At 40.8% G+C, this 17834-nt stretch overlaps 1 protein-coding gene across 1 annotated transcript; it reads left to right on the top strand.

Moving 5' to 3' along the window:
* Positions 1–106: 106 nt before the first annotated feature.
* On the top strand, positions 107–14571 carry slc52a2 (solute carrier family 52 member 2; the record flags this gene model as incomplete). Its single annotated transcript, XM_080862999.1, has 8 exons — positions 107–371; positions 2955–3825; positions 3909–4032; positions 5855–6059; positions 6381–6447; positions 12767–13792; positions 14112–14235; positions 14362–14571. Exons 1-8 carry the CDS (start codon positions 242–244, stop codon positions 14569–14571), a joined length of 2757 nt encoding a protein of 918 aa, XP_080719125.1. The 5' UTR covers positions 107–241.
* Between the last annotated feature and the right edge of the window lie 3263 nt (positions 14572–17834).

Raw genomic sequence — 17834 nt, 5'->3', positions numbered from 1 at the left:
GTGTGCTTTGCTTAAGTAGAAAAAATGCAAAATTGAAGCACATAAAAGCCGAAATAAAAAAATTGAAACCGATTATTAAAGTTCCGAACAGTTTCGAAGGCAGCCGAAGGGGCGGAACTTTGCGTAAGCGTCCTCTGTTTCGAGTCCCTGATAGGGAGGTATGGAGGAACACGCTGGACACAAGCTGAGGCAAGCGTTTTATTAGCGTTTCTCTGTTGAATTAGCCGGACTAAGCGCGACCATGTCCGGTGGGTGGTGGAGCAGTGCCGCGGTGAGCCACGGGCTCATGGCTCTGTTCGCCATGGGTTCCTGGATTTCTGTCAACAGTCTGTGGGTCGAGCTCCCGGTGATTGTCGGCGTGCTGCCCGAAGGTAGGTTGTAGGAAGCTCCAACAACCCCACGCTTCCCCGCTTTGACCTTTCCCCTACTAATCCATAGCGTGTATCACAGTGTTTCCACATTATTTGAGTTCATTGGTTTTATTATATAGGCTCTGGAGGCGGTGGTGGACAATAACAGCTAGCTCCACCTTATTGTTACATTATCAGTCTATGCATTCAAAATTGGTTAGGTGTAGCGTTCAAATGTAGTTGTGTTTTCGAGTTTTTTTAAGAGATGGCGCTCTTACTTAGTTCCTGAGCTGTTGTTAATGTGCAGGTTTAGACTTTACATACTAAACTGCTAAACCTGTCATCATTATCTGCAGTATAGTTTATAGGCTGTTATATCCGATGTTATGTAGTTATAACTCCTGCATTAACACTGAAATGCTTCAGTGTTATATATTTACAATATTATTTCTGAAGCCCAACATTTACTCCATGGTCTCTATAATTTCATTTGTTTTGGAACTTTTCACCACCAAAATTGAAAATTAACTATAACAGATGATACCAGTTTACATTTTAACTATGTTTTAAGCAAATTGCTTCTTTATACCTTTGTCGTAAATGATAAAATAATGATAGACTGAAAGGTAACCTTTATTATTCCATTGTTTTTCTATAGCCACGCTGTACATATTTAGATGTTTGTTTACTTATTACTTCAATTTTGCATACTTTACTATTTTTCCACATTGCCTGGTGCAAACCAAATGCTTCCTATAGATTTACTCATTTACCTATGTACACTCAGTGGTTACTTTGTTAGGTACACCTGTTCAGCTGTCAGTCACGTAGCAACAACTCATTGGATTCAGGTATGTAAACATGGCAAAAATGATGTTGAAGTTCAAACTGAGAATCACAATGGAAGGAAAAAAGATGATTTAAGTGCCTTTGTTGGTGTCACTGAATTGAAACTGCTTATCTACTGGAAGTTTCCCCATGAACATCTCTGGAGTTTCCAGAAAATTATTTAAAAGTGAAAAGCTGTCCACTGTGTAGCTCAGCAGCTGCACAAACTTGAAACCTTAGCAGCCAAAACAACATTGGATCACAGTCCTGTTGTCTAAGAACAGGAAACTTAGTCTACAGTTCACACAGGCTAAACCCCCCCCCCCCAAAACTGGACAGCAGAAGATTGGAAAATGTTTCTTCATCTGATGAGTCTCAATTTCTGCTGCAAAATTTAGATGACAGGGTCTCAATTAGGCGTAAAAACATGAAAGCATGGATCCATTCTGCCTTGCATCAATGAGGCTGCTGGTGTAATAAGGTTAGGGATATTTACTTGGCAAAGTTTGGGTCTCTTAGTACCAACTGAGAATCATTTAAATGCCACAGTCTGAGTACTGCTGCTCACCGTGTCCATCACTTTAGGACCACAGTCGACCCATCTTCTGATGAGTCATGTGTCATGTCACAGTGCTCAAATAATCTCAAACTGGTTACTTGAACATGACAGTGAGTTCACTGTACACTAATGGCCTCCAGTCACCAGATCCCAGTGCAATAGAGTTCATCTGGGATGTGGTGGAGATTCTCATCGTGGATGTGCAGCTGACAAATCTGCATTATCTGTGTGATCCTATCATGTCAATATGGACCAAAACTCTGAGAAATGTTTCCAGCATGCATGAATTCTAAGGGCAGTAAGGGATCCAACCCAGTACTTGCATGGTGTACCAATTGAAGTGATTGGTGAATGTATAATATCAGTATAATAGCCCAACGATATACTGTCAGAATTAAGTGCTTCATCATGGGATGATATTTATGAGAAAACTTCAGTGGGTTCATCACATATTTGTAGGGGTGTTATGACCCAGTCATGATCAAGAGACCAGGTGTATGTTTGTTTTAGTTTTTAAGCTATTTTTTTAAATTATTCATCCACTCAAAGTCAAAACTGAGGTATGAACATAACCGTGGTTTTCAATAAATGTTACACAGCTGCATGTTAGATATAACTAAACTTTATTACAGGCTAAGTGTCATCTTGATCTAAAACTCAAATCTACAACTAAAATTTTCACTAAATGCATTCCTCTGTTTGACACATATTAGGGCCAGTCTGAGAAAACACACAAAAAAACACAAACTAAAAATTTCCTGTGTTGCAGTTTATGTTTGAAAATGGCTAATATTCTGTCAGACTGGCTCATATCCAGCTTACTTACACTTTCACTGGTCAGAGGTTTCTTGCTTATATCCATTTAATGTCTTTGTGGTTATCCAAAGGATAAGAGTTTACTGCCTGATGAGGGCAGCAAACTCACAATATTGAACTTACTGTGAACTCAGGGAGTAGGTCGCAGCATCACTCTATAACAAAATAACTCTTGATGCAATAAAAACAGATTAGCATCGTTTAATAGAAACATACATGCACAAAATTGTTTTGGAAAAGCACCTTAAGATCAGCAGAATAATGTGGTATCCTTATTTTTTTTAAAAAGAACACAAATATGAATTCGAAAGAATCAAAACACATTTATTAAACAAAATTGTAAAAATGTGTTCTTATTGAGATCTTATTACTTTAACTTGTTTGTTTTGCTTCTCTTTTAGGCTGGAACCTGCCTGCTTACCTCTCAGTGCTTATAGCATTTGGGAACCTGGGACCAATAGCAGTGACCATCACACACCACTGTGCGCCTGGGCGCTTAAACGAACGCCTCGCCATCCACTGCATCCAGATACTGGCAGTGGTGGCGTCCGCTTTTCTGGCCGTCTTCTGGTGCCACACTGTCATGGTGGCAGGAGAGCAGAGATCCGTACCATTCCTGGTCTTGACTTTCGTGTTATCGATTGTTTGCTGTACGTCCAACGTGACCTTTCTGCCTTTCATGTTCCGGTACCCACCTCAGTATATCCGTACTTTCTTCATTGGTCAGGGTTTCAGCGCCTTGTTCCCTTGTATTGTGGCGTTGGGACAAGGTGTTGGCAAGCTGGAGTGTAAAACTGTGAACGGCACAGTGCAACCAGAGTATTTGAAAGAGAACTTTCCCGCCCAGAATTTCTTCTGGTTCTTGTTTGTGATGCTCTCAATCTCTGCTCTGAGTTTCCTGGCTTTGACGCGAAGACCGTCAGAGTCAACGCAGGGTTCACAGCCACCGCCACCGCAGGAGTCTGACAGTGGTGCAGCAGCAAAGGATGAAGAAGAGACGCACCGGCTGTACAACGGAGGGACGCCAGTGTCTGAGGAGCAGGTGCAGGTGCGGGTGGAGGAGCAGCCACCGGCTCAGACATTTTGGACACCACGAAACATCTTCCTGCTTGTGCTGCTCGCCATCTCCAACGCCCTCACCAATGGAGTCCTCCCATCTGTGCAGAGCTTCTCCTGCCTGCCCTATGGCACCATGACCTTCCACCTCTCTGTGGTCCTTGGAAACATAGCGAATCCCGTAGCGTGTTTTCTGGCCATGTTCGTTGTCCTCAGGTGAGAACATAGAAATAAAGACTTATTTGTGAGATTTCATTGTTATATTTGGACTTCTTCTCATGAAAACTTGTCTTTTCCAGGTACTCTACACCTCTGGGATTTTTGGCTTTGGTGGGTGGTGTATTTGCTGCTTATCTCATGGCGTTAGCGGCCCTCAGCCCCTGCCCGCCGCTCCTAGGAAGCCATGCTGGTGTGGCTTTAGTGGTGAGTGGGTTCATATATTTCTGGGCTGGGGTGTTACATCCCGTCAAGGAGGCTGAGACACATCCTGAAAATGTCGTACGCAGCCACAAAAACAACTTTGAACAAAGAGTAGATGTTGTGTTTATTATTTCAGCAGAAATAATCTGGTCTGTAAGCCAAGGCCAGAAATAACAGGCAAACAAAGCTGTTTATAGAGGCAACAAATGTTGGATGGGTGATGGGGAAGGGAATGATCCTCTGGAAGTGGTGGCCATCTTAGCTCCTTACGTAGCCTGTGGTTCTCAGTTAGGAGCTGTAAACATGAGCAATTTGATTTATTTATTTAAACAAATAAATGAATCAAAATTACTATTTTTAAGCTTAATGTTTAAATAAAATTAGTTAACATCTATAGTATAACAACAATGGATACATTTCTAAATGGGCATGATAAATAAAAATAAAGCTGATTTTATATAAAGAAAGAAAACGAATTCCCAAATTTAAACTAGTAATTTTAGGGAATCTCATTAAGCCCTTCCTGGTTCGAGGAACTAGAAATTTTAAGGTTAAAGAGTGCCTTCACAGAGCCTTTGATTATGCAGGTCTGCAAAAAAAAAATTCAGCTTCATGGGATATTTTTGTTAAATTTTATGTTTGTTATGCTGCTGAATCCAAAAATGATTTCCACTTCCCTCTATCATGTACAGTTTTGCAAAACATGAGGAGTTTACATTTAAAAAAAAGCACAACAGCGATGAAAAAAAAATCAATATTTTATTAAAATGAACCATGCATACTTTTTCTGAGATTTCTTACCTTTCACTATGAACAAAATAAACCTGTTGGGATGTGATCATCTGAGCTCCTCACACCGCCAAACCCACCCTACCCTCCCCCTCCTTCTGACCCCCCTCAATTCCTCACATTTTCTATTTGTATTTCTCTCGAGTCTCACGCTTAGAAATATTAAATTACTGTAAGAAATCATTATTGGATATGTTTTTCTGGCTCAAGTATAAGACACCAGATTTCAGTTTGAAAAGGGAAATTGTACACGTACCGGTAATTAAACTAAAAAACTGACGTGATGGAATTTTAAAGAGATTTTTCACGGTTTCAGTGAAAATCTATAAGAAACAGTCAACATATCCTATGCAGTTTTTTGGTTGCAGACCTGCATTATTTAGTACTGGATGATCAGTTGTCTTTGTGTTTAAGAATCAAAAATCCCAAGAGCTTTTTTTTCACTTCATATTTAACATTTCTGCATGTTTTTATTTATTTAAACATTTTTCCTATACTATACTATATAGTCATCACATTTTTTGCTGTGATGCATCTTGTATAAAAATTGTTTTAAATTTTACCCCTGAACTTGTACTGAATACTTTTCTGACCTTTAATAATCATGATTAAGAAGTCTACTAATGACGGCTTCCTGAGAATAATAGCCCATCTTTATAGTGAGCTTTAAATATAGCCTGCTAGCTGTGTTAGTGTCATAAAACCTCACAATCAGTGAAATCTTGTTGCTTGCTCAGTAACGATACCTGGAGCAGGTTGCGATATGCCGATCGGTGATTATAGGAGTGTAAATTACACTCACGCGCACCCAGTTCCTCAGTCAGTGTACTTTATGAAGCAAAACAGTACATTGGTATAACTTTACCTCTGAAAATGAATCCAAATGCCTTCATAAGCAGTGAGAATTGTAGACAGGAGTCCACATGAGTTACAACAGATCTTTAGAGGCCCACACTCCTTCAGTCTCATCACATTTTCTTCTGTTTTTAAATAATATCCTTCACTGATTTCACCTGCCCATTTGTGCCCCCTACAGGTCATCTCCTGGATTTTTTTCACTGGTGCCTTTTCCTATCTGAAGGTGGTGATTGGTACGTTGCTTCACGAGGCGGGTCACGCCGCCCTGCTGTGGTGCGGCATCTCCATCCAAGCCGGCTCTCTTATCGGAGCTCTCGTCATGTTTCCTCTGGTCAACATCTACAACGTGTTTACCAGAGGCCAAGAATGTGTCCAAGAATGCAGTTAGCAGGAGTGAGATGAGTGCAGTTTTTCTGTAAGCACACACGCCTCTCGTTCCTGCCCCATGGGAAATGGCCAAATGAATTCTGTTTTTGTGGTTCCTGAGAGATGTATTGTGTATTTCTTGCAGCTACTTCTTCTTGAGGATCATGTCTCACATGAGGCAGCCTCTCCTGATTCAGAGGTCTCAAGTCTGTGGAAGTAAAAACATTCCCAAATAATGGGAGCATTGTGTTGCAGGATTGGCCATGGGGGATGTAAAATGCATATGATGCTGTAAAACCTTTAAAGTGCTTTGTGCTTTTTATAATGAACCTTTGTAGGTCAGGTTGTTTATCGCAGCAGAGGAGCTGCTGATGGACTTTTCCCATCTCAGCTATCACGTGAAAGGTTATTTGCACTCAGACACAACAGCTAACTTGTTCGTCCTCATGTACTGATGCTGAACCGAATGATTCACTAACTACATTCTTTCAATGTAGAAAGGCAGCATTAATGTTTTATTTTATATTCAGATGTGTTGCTACCTCCTTTTTATGCCAGGAATAGATTTTTTTAAAACAGATTATGATTTTCTGTTAAGCTCCTCATGAAAATGGTAGAATTTATAACGAAGTAACTTTTTGCAGTCAGATCCATTCAGTTCTTGATCTCTCGGCTGAACTGGGAACACCTTGGTGTTCTCCTGGGCAAGATGGAGGCGGCAGCTGGGGAGAGGGAGGTCTGGGCTTCTCTGCTTAGGCTGCTGCCTCTGCAACCTGGCCCTGGATAAGCGGAAGAAATGGATGGATGGAAAGTTTTCTTTAGATTTAAGTTTACTTGACATTTGGGATGTTATCTTAAGGGAACGATACATGCCTGACAGTCACTAATCAGTGAACAAGGAATTTTATTTCTAAGTCCTTAAAGTAATGATTTTGCGTCTTTGATATGCAGTTAATGTAATTTTACTAACCATGCTGCTACCCAACATCAGCTTTATTAAACTCTTCTGTTTACACAGGAAGAACATCTGTTAAGCTGCCTTGAGGATTTCGATGTAATACTGGGCTTTTTGTTTTATTACCAATGAAATGTTATTTGGTAATTTCAAATGGATTGAATTTTGCATTTATGTAATTCATGGATTTTGTTTTATTTTGTTTGTTTCTTCTTTTTACGTTGTCTTGTATAACAATGTTATGAATAAAACTGTTCATGGGTAAAACTGCTCTTTGTTGTTTTAAAATATCAGTATTGAGGATAGTTTGGTTTTTGCGTTTTGTATTTTTGAGCTTGCAGTTTGTTCTGGAAAGAGTTTTTTTTTTTAAACATAAGTCATCTACACTCATATGTCATGAATGAGTCAACTTTTAAAATGTTAAATGTCTTTGTGCCATATATAAACATCATTTCTAAAATAATTTGCACATCTGGCATAGTTGTAGAGACAGTAGCTAACATTAGGCTTCAGTCACACAGGATTTGAGACAATCACCAGTTGCCAAGGGAAAAATGTGTGTGAAAAAGGTGTGTACCGTATTTCCCGGACTACAAAGCGCACCTAAATATTAGCCGCACAAGCTAAAATCAGGGGAAAATCCTGTTTTGTACATACATTAGCCGCACCTGACCAAAAGCCGCAGGTGTTTCAATGTTGACTTATCATATGTAAGAGAATATGCACAAAGGGAATTGTCAGGAAAGAGATGGCTGTTTGGAGACATCACTTTTATTAATATTTTGAAAAACAAGTTATGGGTACATATTTGCACATGTAGTACATAACAGTAGCCTACAGCACACCAGAAAAATAGATTCGGACTACCTTTTAGGCTCAGGTGCAGTGACACAGCTTTAACAAGAAGAAAAGTCAGTCATTCACCACCATCTTTCTCTTCTTCCTGCGCACTAAAACCACCAAAGTCCTCTTCTCCAGTGTCGGATACAAACAGGCTCAGGATGGCTTCGTCATCCACTCTCCGCTTCTCTCCTTCGTTGTCACTTTCAAAACCAAAGAAATCCTCATTGTCAGTGTCGGAGTCCTCCTCTCCATCATGCAGCAGTCCAGCCCTTCAAAATCCGTTGGTGATCGTGGATGTTTTCACACTTTTCCACGCTGTCAGAATCCACCGGTGGAGTTGGGCATAACTTGCTTTTTGGGCATAACTTGCAAGTTTATCGCCGCTCATCATCCACGCCTCCCGCTGAATGCGTAGCGCTACTTTGAAGTTTGTTTTTCGCGCTACTTCGTACGGCACTACGTTGCCTGGCGGACGGACATGTGACTAACATACCACTCTTGAACCCCGATCCTTCCGCCAGGCAACGTAGTGCCGTACAACAGCGGAACACACAAAACAAATCGTCTTACGATATGACAAAAATCATGGACAATCCATAGAAAAGCCGCACCTGACTAAAAGCCGCAGGGTTCAAAGCTTGTGCAAAAAGTAGCGGCTTATAGCCCGACATTTACGGTAACCTCTTTGGCTGCTACAGATTTGCAGCGCTCGCCTGTGGAAGCCGCCATCCTGTCCGCAGATACTTGCAGAACAGTAGTGAAAACAGACAGTACAGACTGTAAAGTAGAACACTGGAAAACTGCAATGAAAGATTTATTTTAACAATGTAAGAATACTAAAGTGACTTGAAATTTATTTCCATATTTTATAGGCACACAGCTGATGGCTTTGAGCTTTTATCCACATTCACTTTGCCAAATAAAGAAAGTACGTTGGTCAAATTCAGTAAATCAGGTGTCCAGTTATACAATGTTGCATTTTGCTCCTTTGGTCAGTAAACTGCTGCAGTGGTGTGGAGGGATTATCCCTTTTCCCCACCAGGTTTGGACATACAACATCCATCCAGTGTCAATTCACGAACCTGTCACGCACTTAATTCACACGCAGCTTCTAACTATCGTCTGACCATCTTTAATAATTTATCTAATTCTACTCCTGTTGACGCCACCACCAGCTGCTTGGGAAAAATTAGAACGGTAACAATACTAACCACTGAAATGATTTCATTTCAAAATGTGAAATAAACCTGAAGCTACTAAAAAAAGCCAGATTGTGGTTTTTACAGCTGAAGGATGAGAGGTTGGTGTGTGCAAATGTAAAGCCGTTCCTTTAAAGCAGGGTTTAAAGGTTCCCTTCTCATCCTCCAGTGCTTTATAATGCATGACTTGTAGATAAATGAAATGAGTGTACAGTAGAGTGCATTCTTCCCTTGCTTTTGCCAAAGACCACATAAAGTGTTGCCATGGGCCAACTTTTTCTCGTGCGCCCCACTTTGAGAACCCTGGCTTTACATTAATGTAAGAAAATCAGCTGATGAATAAAATTAGCAAGTTACAGCACTTGTTTTTCATGCAGTTTTTGTAACTCAGCCACGTAAACACCCATTTCCCCCTCTGCTCCCATGATCCCCTTAAGCAGAATTAATGGATTCTGTAGATTCTTGAGTGCCGACTCAATGATTCCTTCAAGGCAAAAGAAACAGTTGCTGTGACTTGAAATCCTAACATGTGATGATGCAAAAGCCCTGAGAGTGAAGATATGTAAAGTTAGGACAATGATCAGTTAACCCAACGTGTGTCATGGTTGGTTACATGCTCGCACACCCACTCGCCCCAAGCAGGATTTAATCCTTTGGCGCACACACACGCACACACACAGTTTATTGAGCAGGACTTTGGCTTCTCCTTTCCTTTGTGTCTGCAGATTTTTTCAAACAACTCCACCAAACTGAATGTGAGTATCTGCAGCGATGCATATTCTGAGTTTAACGATGAAAGTATTTAAAAATTGTAAAAAAAAGTTTGTTCTTTTCATTATGCTCATAGCCATTTATTCAGAATAGTTTATTTTGAGACTATTTGACTTTTTTTTATAATAATAATGTGTTCATAAGGTAAAGGAACAAATTCAGGGACTTGGAGAACTGTCTTTTGTAGCACTGGTTTCAAACTATTATTTTACAGTTTCTTTGATCAGTGTCTCCACTGCATGAAGTTTCTATTTAAATAAACAATGCACTGATCAGATGTTTTCTCAGGTTATGTAATAGATCACAGTGCGGTAGGTGGTCGTGTTTTGTTTGCTGTATGTTTCATATCTGACGCAGATTGAAGCCAGACTATTTAAACATCTTCTTATACGCTGCACTTTGCATGTAACTTGTTCCATCTCACAGAAGTGACTGTCTGAATAAAACAATGAAAAGATAAGCTCCTTAAAATAGGAGTAAACATTAGCCCAGTAGTTAAGTGCTGGACCTTTACTGGGATGCTTCATGATGGTGACACATTATCAGATCTGGGATCTTAAGGTTTTATTCAGTTTAATTATTTCCAGTTCTTTGCAGATGGAATGACACAGCTAAGCCAATAAAGTATTTTCTCCATGAGAGCTATCGGAACAGTCAAATAAACATAAAAGGTCACGCATTACTTTAACTGGAAGCACTGCTTGCCAAGTTTGATCCTAATCAGAACCTCAAACCATAAAGTCTTAATACTTTGGCTCTCGGAGGAGGCGGACGCACTTTTCTCCTCTCCCTTATCTTTCCTGCTAGTTCTTATGTCCTTGTCTAGTCTCGTGTCTTTTTTGTATTACTTTCCCTGGAACACTCTCTCACAGTCTGTGTCTAAAACCTAAAAGAGAATTATGGATTTGATCAACTGGTCTCTGAATGCTATTGACACCCTTTAACGAGAACTCTGGGCTCGGGAGAGCCCGAGTGCCCTGGAGGGACTTTCCCTGCCGGATACACGATGGACGGGTGGCAGAGGATCGGCCAGGACGCTGAAGATATCTACCTATTCGGAACCATGATAACAGGGTTCTTGCTGATCGGAGCTGGCTTGGCCCTGGCTTATCGGAGAATTAAGAAAGCGGAACTGGCTGTTCAAACCCCCCCAAGGCTGCCCGCTGGGATTGGAACGACAGGTATGACTTCTCAGAAAGGGCTCACTGAAGGCAGCATGGTTAAGAGCTTGGAGGCGCTTATGACAGCAGTGAATGCTCAGAATAACACCTTTGAGCATATGTATGTTGGATTACATCAGGAAAGAATCAACTCAGAACAACATCTCTGGGCGGAGCTGGATTACACCTCGGATCAGTTGGCTGCGGTCGTGAGGTCTCAGAATCTGCTATGTGAGCAAAAAGAGTGACAAGACCACAGAATCGACGGCTAATAACATCACGGAGAAGCTCGCAGCTATTAACGGGAGACTGAGAGACCAGTGTCGGAGTGTTAAAAAACAGCTTGAAATTCTCAATTACCATCATAACCCGGCTACCCCTTCGGCGCCAGCTCAAGGCTGGAGCCGAACAACAACTCCCTGATAACGACTGTGTTGAGTCTGTTCCTTCCCATTCCCTTAACAAAGGCCACCTGGGTTGGCTGGAAGACCGTTTACTTAGCCTGGCAGGGCGAAGGACACTGTCTCAGCTGAACTATGGACACGCACACACATACATATACTGATACTGATAAGCACTCACTGACGCATCACCCTCTCTACCCCGGATCCAACGCCACCTCCAACGCTTACCTCCCCCATGATGTGGACATCGGGTCAGCTGGAGGCGCAGTCGAAAGATTGTAGCGGTCCCAGATCAGATGTACACACTGGAACTCTTTCCCATGTTGCTTGTCTGTGTTTATTGTGTTATGGTGTGTTGATACCTGTGCATTCCTGTATTATCCTTTTGTGTTGCACATTTCAATGTTTTTTTTCCTCGCTACCTGGCCTGACCTGTCTCCATATTATATTAACTTAATGAAAAATGTTCTAAAAGACACAAACACATTCAACAGGTCCAGCTCAATAAGTGCAATACACCAGTTCAAGAAAGCAAAGGTCCCAGTTTCAGACTTCATCAATATCCAAATAAATAGGTTATTCAAAAATCGCCACTGTTATAGTTGTTGTGATGAGGAAAATTAGGCACAGAGGCCAAAATCACTGTGTCTTTCAAAGTTTGTTTCTCTGGACATTGGCTGGTTTTTCAGTACAGTCCTAGACCTTTGATGCATTCATGCATTAAAGAAAAAACACACATCAAAGGATGAACCAGTGACTTGGCTTTGCAAAACAGCCAAGTAAGCAAAGAACCATTTTAGCTTGTATCTTTAGGCACTTTGTTACTAGCAGCCTGTTGCAAACACATCATTTGTTCTCATTTCTTTACTTGAATCTATGAAATATCAACAACACAACAGAGACAAAATAGCATTATGGTACCAAAGAGCAATTAGATGATCAGTGCATCCTTTCAAGCAAAACCTTTGCACAATACTGCATGACACTGTATAAGAGCTATAGTTTAACATTAGAGGATATGGGGACAATTTTGAGCTAGGCTGAGGTGTTTACTACGGTAACTGCAGTTTTTGAGAGGTTCCTTCCTCATTTTATTGGGTTTCTTTCATTAATAATGTTCTTTGTGTAGAGTAAATCATCAATATATACATTATATGGTATCTATATCATTTATAATATGAGTGATCACAGATATTCTTACAACATTTCAGAATTTTAGATGCTGAACCCAGAAAACATTTAAGAGCAATTTGAGGTCTATTTGTTAAAAAAGCTAGAATGAAACACAACAGCTAATGTTCTGAGTCATCAAATTTTATTGTTAAATATGAGATTTCATTATAAATAAAATAAGTAAGGTCTACTTTAAACATCTTGTTTGTCTCATTCTAGAAACCCACCTAGCAACATGTCCCTTCTCACTCACCTGTTGGCATGTTTGTTCGGTATGGGCTCCTGGGTCTCCATCAACGGTCTGTGGGTGGAGCTGCCTCTGATTGTCCCCCAGATCCCAGAGGCTTGGTACCTGCCCTCCTACCTCTCAGTCATCATCCAGATGGCCAACATCGGGCCTCTCTTCGTCACTCTGATGCATCGTTTCCGACCAGGCACCCTGAACGAGAGAGCTGTCATATATGTGATCATCGGCCTGGGCACTGTAGCAACTTTCCTGCTGGGATTCTTCTGGAAGGAGACTGTGGTTGTAGCAGGTGTGGCTCGCAGCGTGCCTCTCCTTGTTTTAACTTTCTTCCTCGCTGCTGTTGACTGCACTTCCTCCGTCACCTTCCTGCCCTTCATGATGCGTCTCAAGTCTCAGTATCTGACCACCTACTACATCGGGGAGGGTGTGAGTGGCCTGCTGCCGTCTCTTGTGGCTTTGATCCAAGGTGCAGGGGTCGTCCACTGCATAAACAGCACACAGTCTGTGAACTACACCCTCAACATTCCCAACGGTTCTGTGACCTCTAACCTCCAGGCCCAGTATCAGCCTGCAAACTTCTCGACTGAGGTGTTTTTCTTCTTCCTCAGTGCCATGATGCTGGTGTGCCTGGGGGCTTTCCTGCTCCTGAACTACCATCCATCTGTGGCCAGGGAGCAGCCAAACAGCAGATACACCAACGGAGTGAAACAAAAAACAAAAAACAGGGAGTTGGTCGAGCAGAAGCCAATGATGGATCCTTACAGACCAGAAAACCAGAATCCCAGAAGCAGCTTTGGCACCGGCTCTTACAGCTGGATGGAGGTGTTTTATATCTTTGGGATTCTGGCCTGGGTGAACGCTCTGAGCAACACGGTTCTTCCCTCGGTGCAGTCCTACTCGTGCATGCCGTACGGGAACAACGCCTACCACCTGTCGGCCAGTTTAGCTGCGTTGTCCAACCCTCTGGCATGCTTCATCGCCATGTTCTTACCAATCAGGTAAGTGTGCCATTGGCAATTTTAACAAGGTAAATGCTAAAACAATAATAAATCTTCAGGACTCTTTCATATTCTCCATAGTTTTTAATGCAAAAATAATGGAAATGTTTGAATAAAACTTGCTTAAACCCTCTTACAGGAGACACTTTTATATTTTTCTAATGCTATTTAGCTTTTTCTCTGTTTAAGCACAACTAATGTCAAATTCCTTTATAGTTCATCTGGCCCCTCCCCCACAGCTTCACATGTTTGTGCCACATTATATCAACCTTAGAGCATCTGTAACTGCAGTCGGGATGTCATTTGTTTCATTTCACAGATCCCTGCTGTTCATGGGAGCCCTCACAGTGATTGGCACTGGAGTTGGAGTTTATATTATGATCATGGCAGTGCTGAGTCCATGCCCAGTGCTGGTTAATGATACCTCAGGTGGTGTTATCATTGTGAGTGCACTGCTAGACGTCTGTTACTCAAACAATTCACAGTGTTTCCTGTTGGGAGACAAGTTGCACTTCTTTACCTTGTGATAAGCAGAAACACAGCAGCACTCACCTACTTCTGTTCCACAGGTGTTGGCCTGGGTCCTCTTTATTCTCACCCTGTCCTATGTGAAGGTGATTATTGGGGTGATCCTCCGTGATGAAGGCCACAGCGCCCTCGTGTGGTGTGGAGCTGTAGTGCAGCTGGGCTCTCTGCTGGGAGCTGTGACCATGTTTCCTCTGGTCAGTGTGTACGACTACTTTTCATCCGGAGACCCGTGCAACACAAAATGCTCCTGAAGTCACAAAGAAGACACTGGAAACAGACTCAGTAATGACTCGCATGTTTGTGAGTGAAATGAGAAAAATCTGTTTATATATTCCTGCTTTTGCTATGATCCAACGAGTACATGTATGTATGTATTGAGCCAGATAAGTATGATGTTCAACATGGGACAGGTCAACAGTGCTAGTTAGTCTGAGTTAGTCTGAATCCCAGAATCTTATTTCAGTTAGTTTGGCTGATCTTCTGTCTGATAACAGCTTTGGGATTTTCACATGTTCTGGAGCATGAGCAGTGCGCTATAAATTATGTTTAAAAGTGGGGACAATAACAAACTTTGAGCCATATTAAATGGGGCAACTTAGGCACAATCACCCAGAAGTGCGTACGGGCGTTCTGCAGGTGATCCATGCACTAATTTAAATAATAACCATTATTTTTGCTGACTGCAGCGCAAATTAGCAACCAAAAGCCAGCAGACCTGATGTGTGAGCAACTTATCTGCGAACCATCTGGGTGAACTCTTCTGCTACAAACTGCTGGGCCTGTGTGGTCCTGGCCGATGGCAGATGACGTATGATCAGGTACTTATTAAAGTCACTATTAGATACCGTAACCCACAGACAATCTATCACACTGACACAGCTCTATTATCAGCAGCATTTCGAGAGACATTTCAATTTTGCATGTGAGCGGTGTGATACGAGAAAGAAGTCAAATAAAATGTGTGGGAAGTGCTGAAAGAAGAAACACAGAGAATTTCTTATTGTACACTGATTTTTTGTAGGTTAAAACCAACAACATTGCAAATCCACTGGCTGGCTGTAAAAGCCAACTTAGCTGTCTCTGAAACAAAATGCATCTATTGCAGGTGTTTGGGATCCTCCTGTTTAAACCATTCAGTTGTGCCAGTTATAAACACCTTTTAACAATGAAGGAGGTTTTTTTTTTGCAGGAGCAGAGCACCAATAGAACTGCTCCTGTGTAATTAAAGGAGTAAAGTTAATCCCAAAGAAATGGAACTACATTTACTGTTTCAGTTTGTGGTTTTAGTGTAGTGACTACTGTAATGATTAAGCAATGTAACATTTTATTGGTTTTTAATAAGATGTTTTAATCATGCCGTGTACAATATTACATAAATAACATAATTATTACATTAATAGCAACAATTTTTTTTAAACTTTGCTTTCACCTCTTTTCTCAGCAACCTGCACATGACCTGATTTTTATTTATTTTAAGTAAACAACTTATAAATACAACATGATTCTTACAACCTACACTTAAACATCGGCTCCTCTAAATTTACGTGATATTCTCAAAACAACAAGCAAAGCAGAAGGAATCTCAACACATAGTTTCTTGTGGCCATTTTCATGTGAATGTACAGGAACAGCACAATATTACTTCTGTTCTATTAAATATTATACCACTGCACAAAGTCATTTATGAATATAGACAGTACTAAAATCTGATCATTCAGCTTTCCCTCTCTACTTGTCAAAGTCAGCAGCACACAGTATTAGTACAGATCAGGCTGTGACATAATCAAATAAAAAAAAAGAACATTTACGGTAAACAGCAACTCTGAAATTCATCCTGTGTTACTAACAGACAAAATATTTTACCCCACATGGTGTAATGTGTATTATAATATATAAAAAAACAGTTAAACAGCACACAGTTCATTAAATAGTTTAAAGAAGGCCTCCTATTGAAAACAAATCTCTGCATTTGCTAACAGAAAGACATTTCTAAATAAGGAGCTGAGACTATTTCTTACAGCTCCTTGCTTTAGCTAACCTCTGTATTCATCTTACTCTATCCTTAGCATCCTCCTCTGTAACAGCCTTCTCCATGTCCCTTTTCACTGCACTGAATCTTCTGAGGTCTTCCTATTTTTTTCCTGCCTGGAGGCTCCATATTCAACATCCTTTGGCCAGTATATCCACTCTCTCCTGATTGATTGATTGATTGATTGATAGATAGATAGATAGATAGATAGATAGATAGATAGATAGATAGATAGATAGATAGATAGATAGATAGATAGATAGATAGATAGATAGATAGATAGATAGATAGATAGATAGATAGATAGATAGATAGATAGATAGATAGATAGATCTTAATTAATCCCTCAGGTAGGTTTCTCTGGGAAACAGCCTCTCTAACAATGTCTCCAAAGTCAAACTGAGTCGTCCCTCTGAAATAATTATTAATCTTTTCCATTCTGCTTAAACCAAACCATAGCAGGTCTCACGACCATCTTTTAAACCTCTTTCACTCTTGAAAGTTTCCTCTTTCATCTCTAAGACTCATTTCCACCCACTCCACGCTGCCTGCACTCCCATCCTCATCCATCTGGTCCCCATTGCTTCAGATGGTTGACCTCAGGTATTTAAATGTATCTACTTTACGTTATTTGGAGTTGTGGTTGCTCGTTTTCCTTTTGTTTGCTTTGTTCATTTGTCTCTTTTAATTCTATTTTTTTTTATACTTTTTCAACATGTTCAAAATAAAGATTCAATTAATCAAAACTTTCACTATTTCTGCTCCTTGCATCTTTGCTGTTATACCCATCACCCTCCCATACATATACCTGTCTATCACTCTATCTAAATGCCCTTAACTTGAGTTTAAATGACAAGAATGGACTGATAGACAGTCATCTGGCTTTCATTTCTCTCTTTAAGCAGAGGCGCAGCTTCCTTTGGGTTGACAGGTAAAACAATGGATGTCCAAGACTAGCAATAGACACTAACGTTATACACAGAGGTATTACTGAACAACTATATGCAGGTTGGTGCAGATACATGAATTTTTGCAATATGATTACTGGAATATAACATGACAAGTTGATGAATGTGGTAGCCCGGATGGTTAGGAAGGCTCTTTTCTTGGCAGGATGCAGCTCATCTTTTTCTGGTGCTGATTTCATCAGTGTTATCAAGATGTTTCTGTTGTAGTAGATCATCATTGTGCAACTGAATAACACCAGAAAACGTGGGATAGCTCCTAATACCTTAGCTGTCTGAGAGGGGATATTAATTAGATTACTTGTCAAAACAGTAACTGCAGTAAGGAGCCACACTGTCAGAGCACACATCTCCCTGAATTTGTATTTATTCAGCAGATGGTAAGATGTGGGGTAAACCACAGCAATATATCTCTCCATGCATATAAAAACCAAACTTGATGCGCCTCCTGTTTGTGCGTAGGTAAGCAAAACCTTGAGCAGTATTATCTGGTACTGTGGTAGCAAAAACAGGTAAATTA

The sequence above is a fragment of the Rhamphochromis sp. 'chilingali' genome, assembly GCF_963969265.1.
Source record: "Rhamphochromis sp. 'chilingali' genome assembly, chromosome: 17".
In the NCBI taxonomy this organism is placed as follows: Eukaryota; Metazoa; Chordata; class Actinopteri; order Cichliformes; family Cichlidae; genus Rhamphochromis; species Rhamphochromis sp. 'chilingali'.
This window is presented reverse-complemented; position numbering and strand designations above follow the sequence as displayed.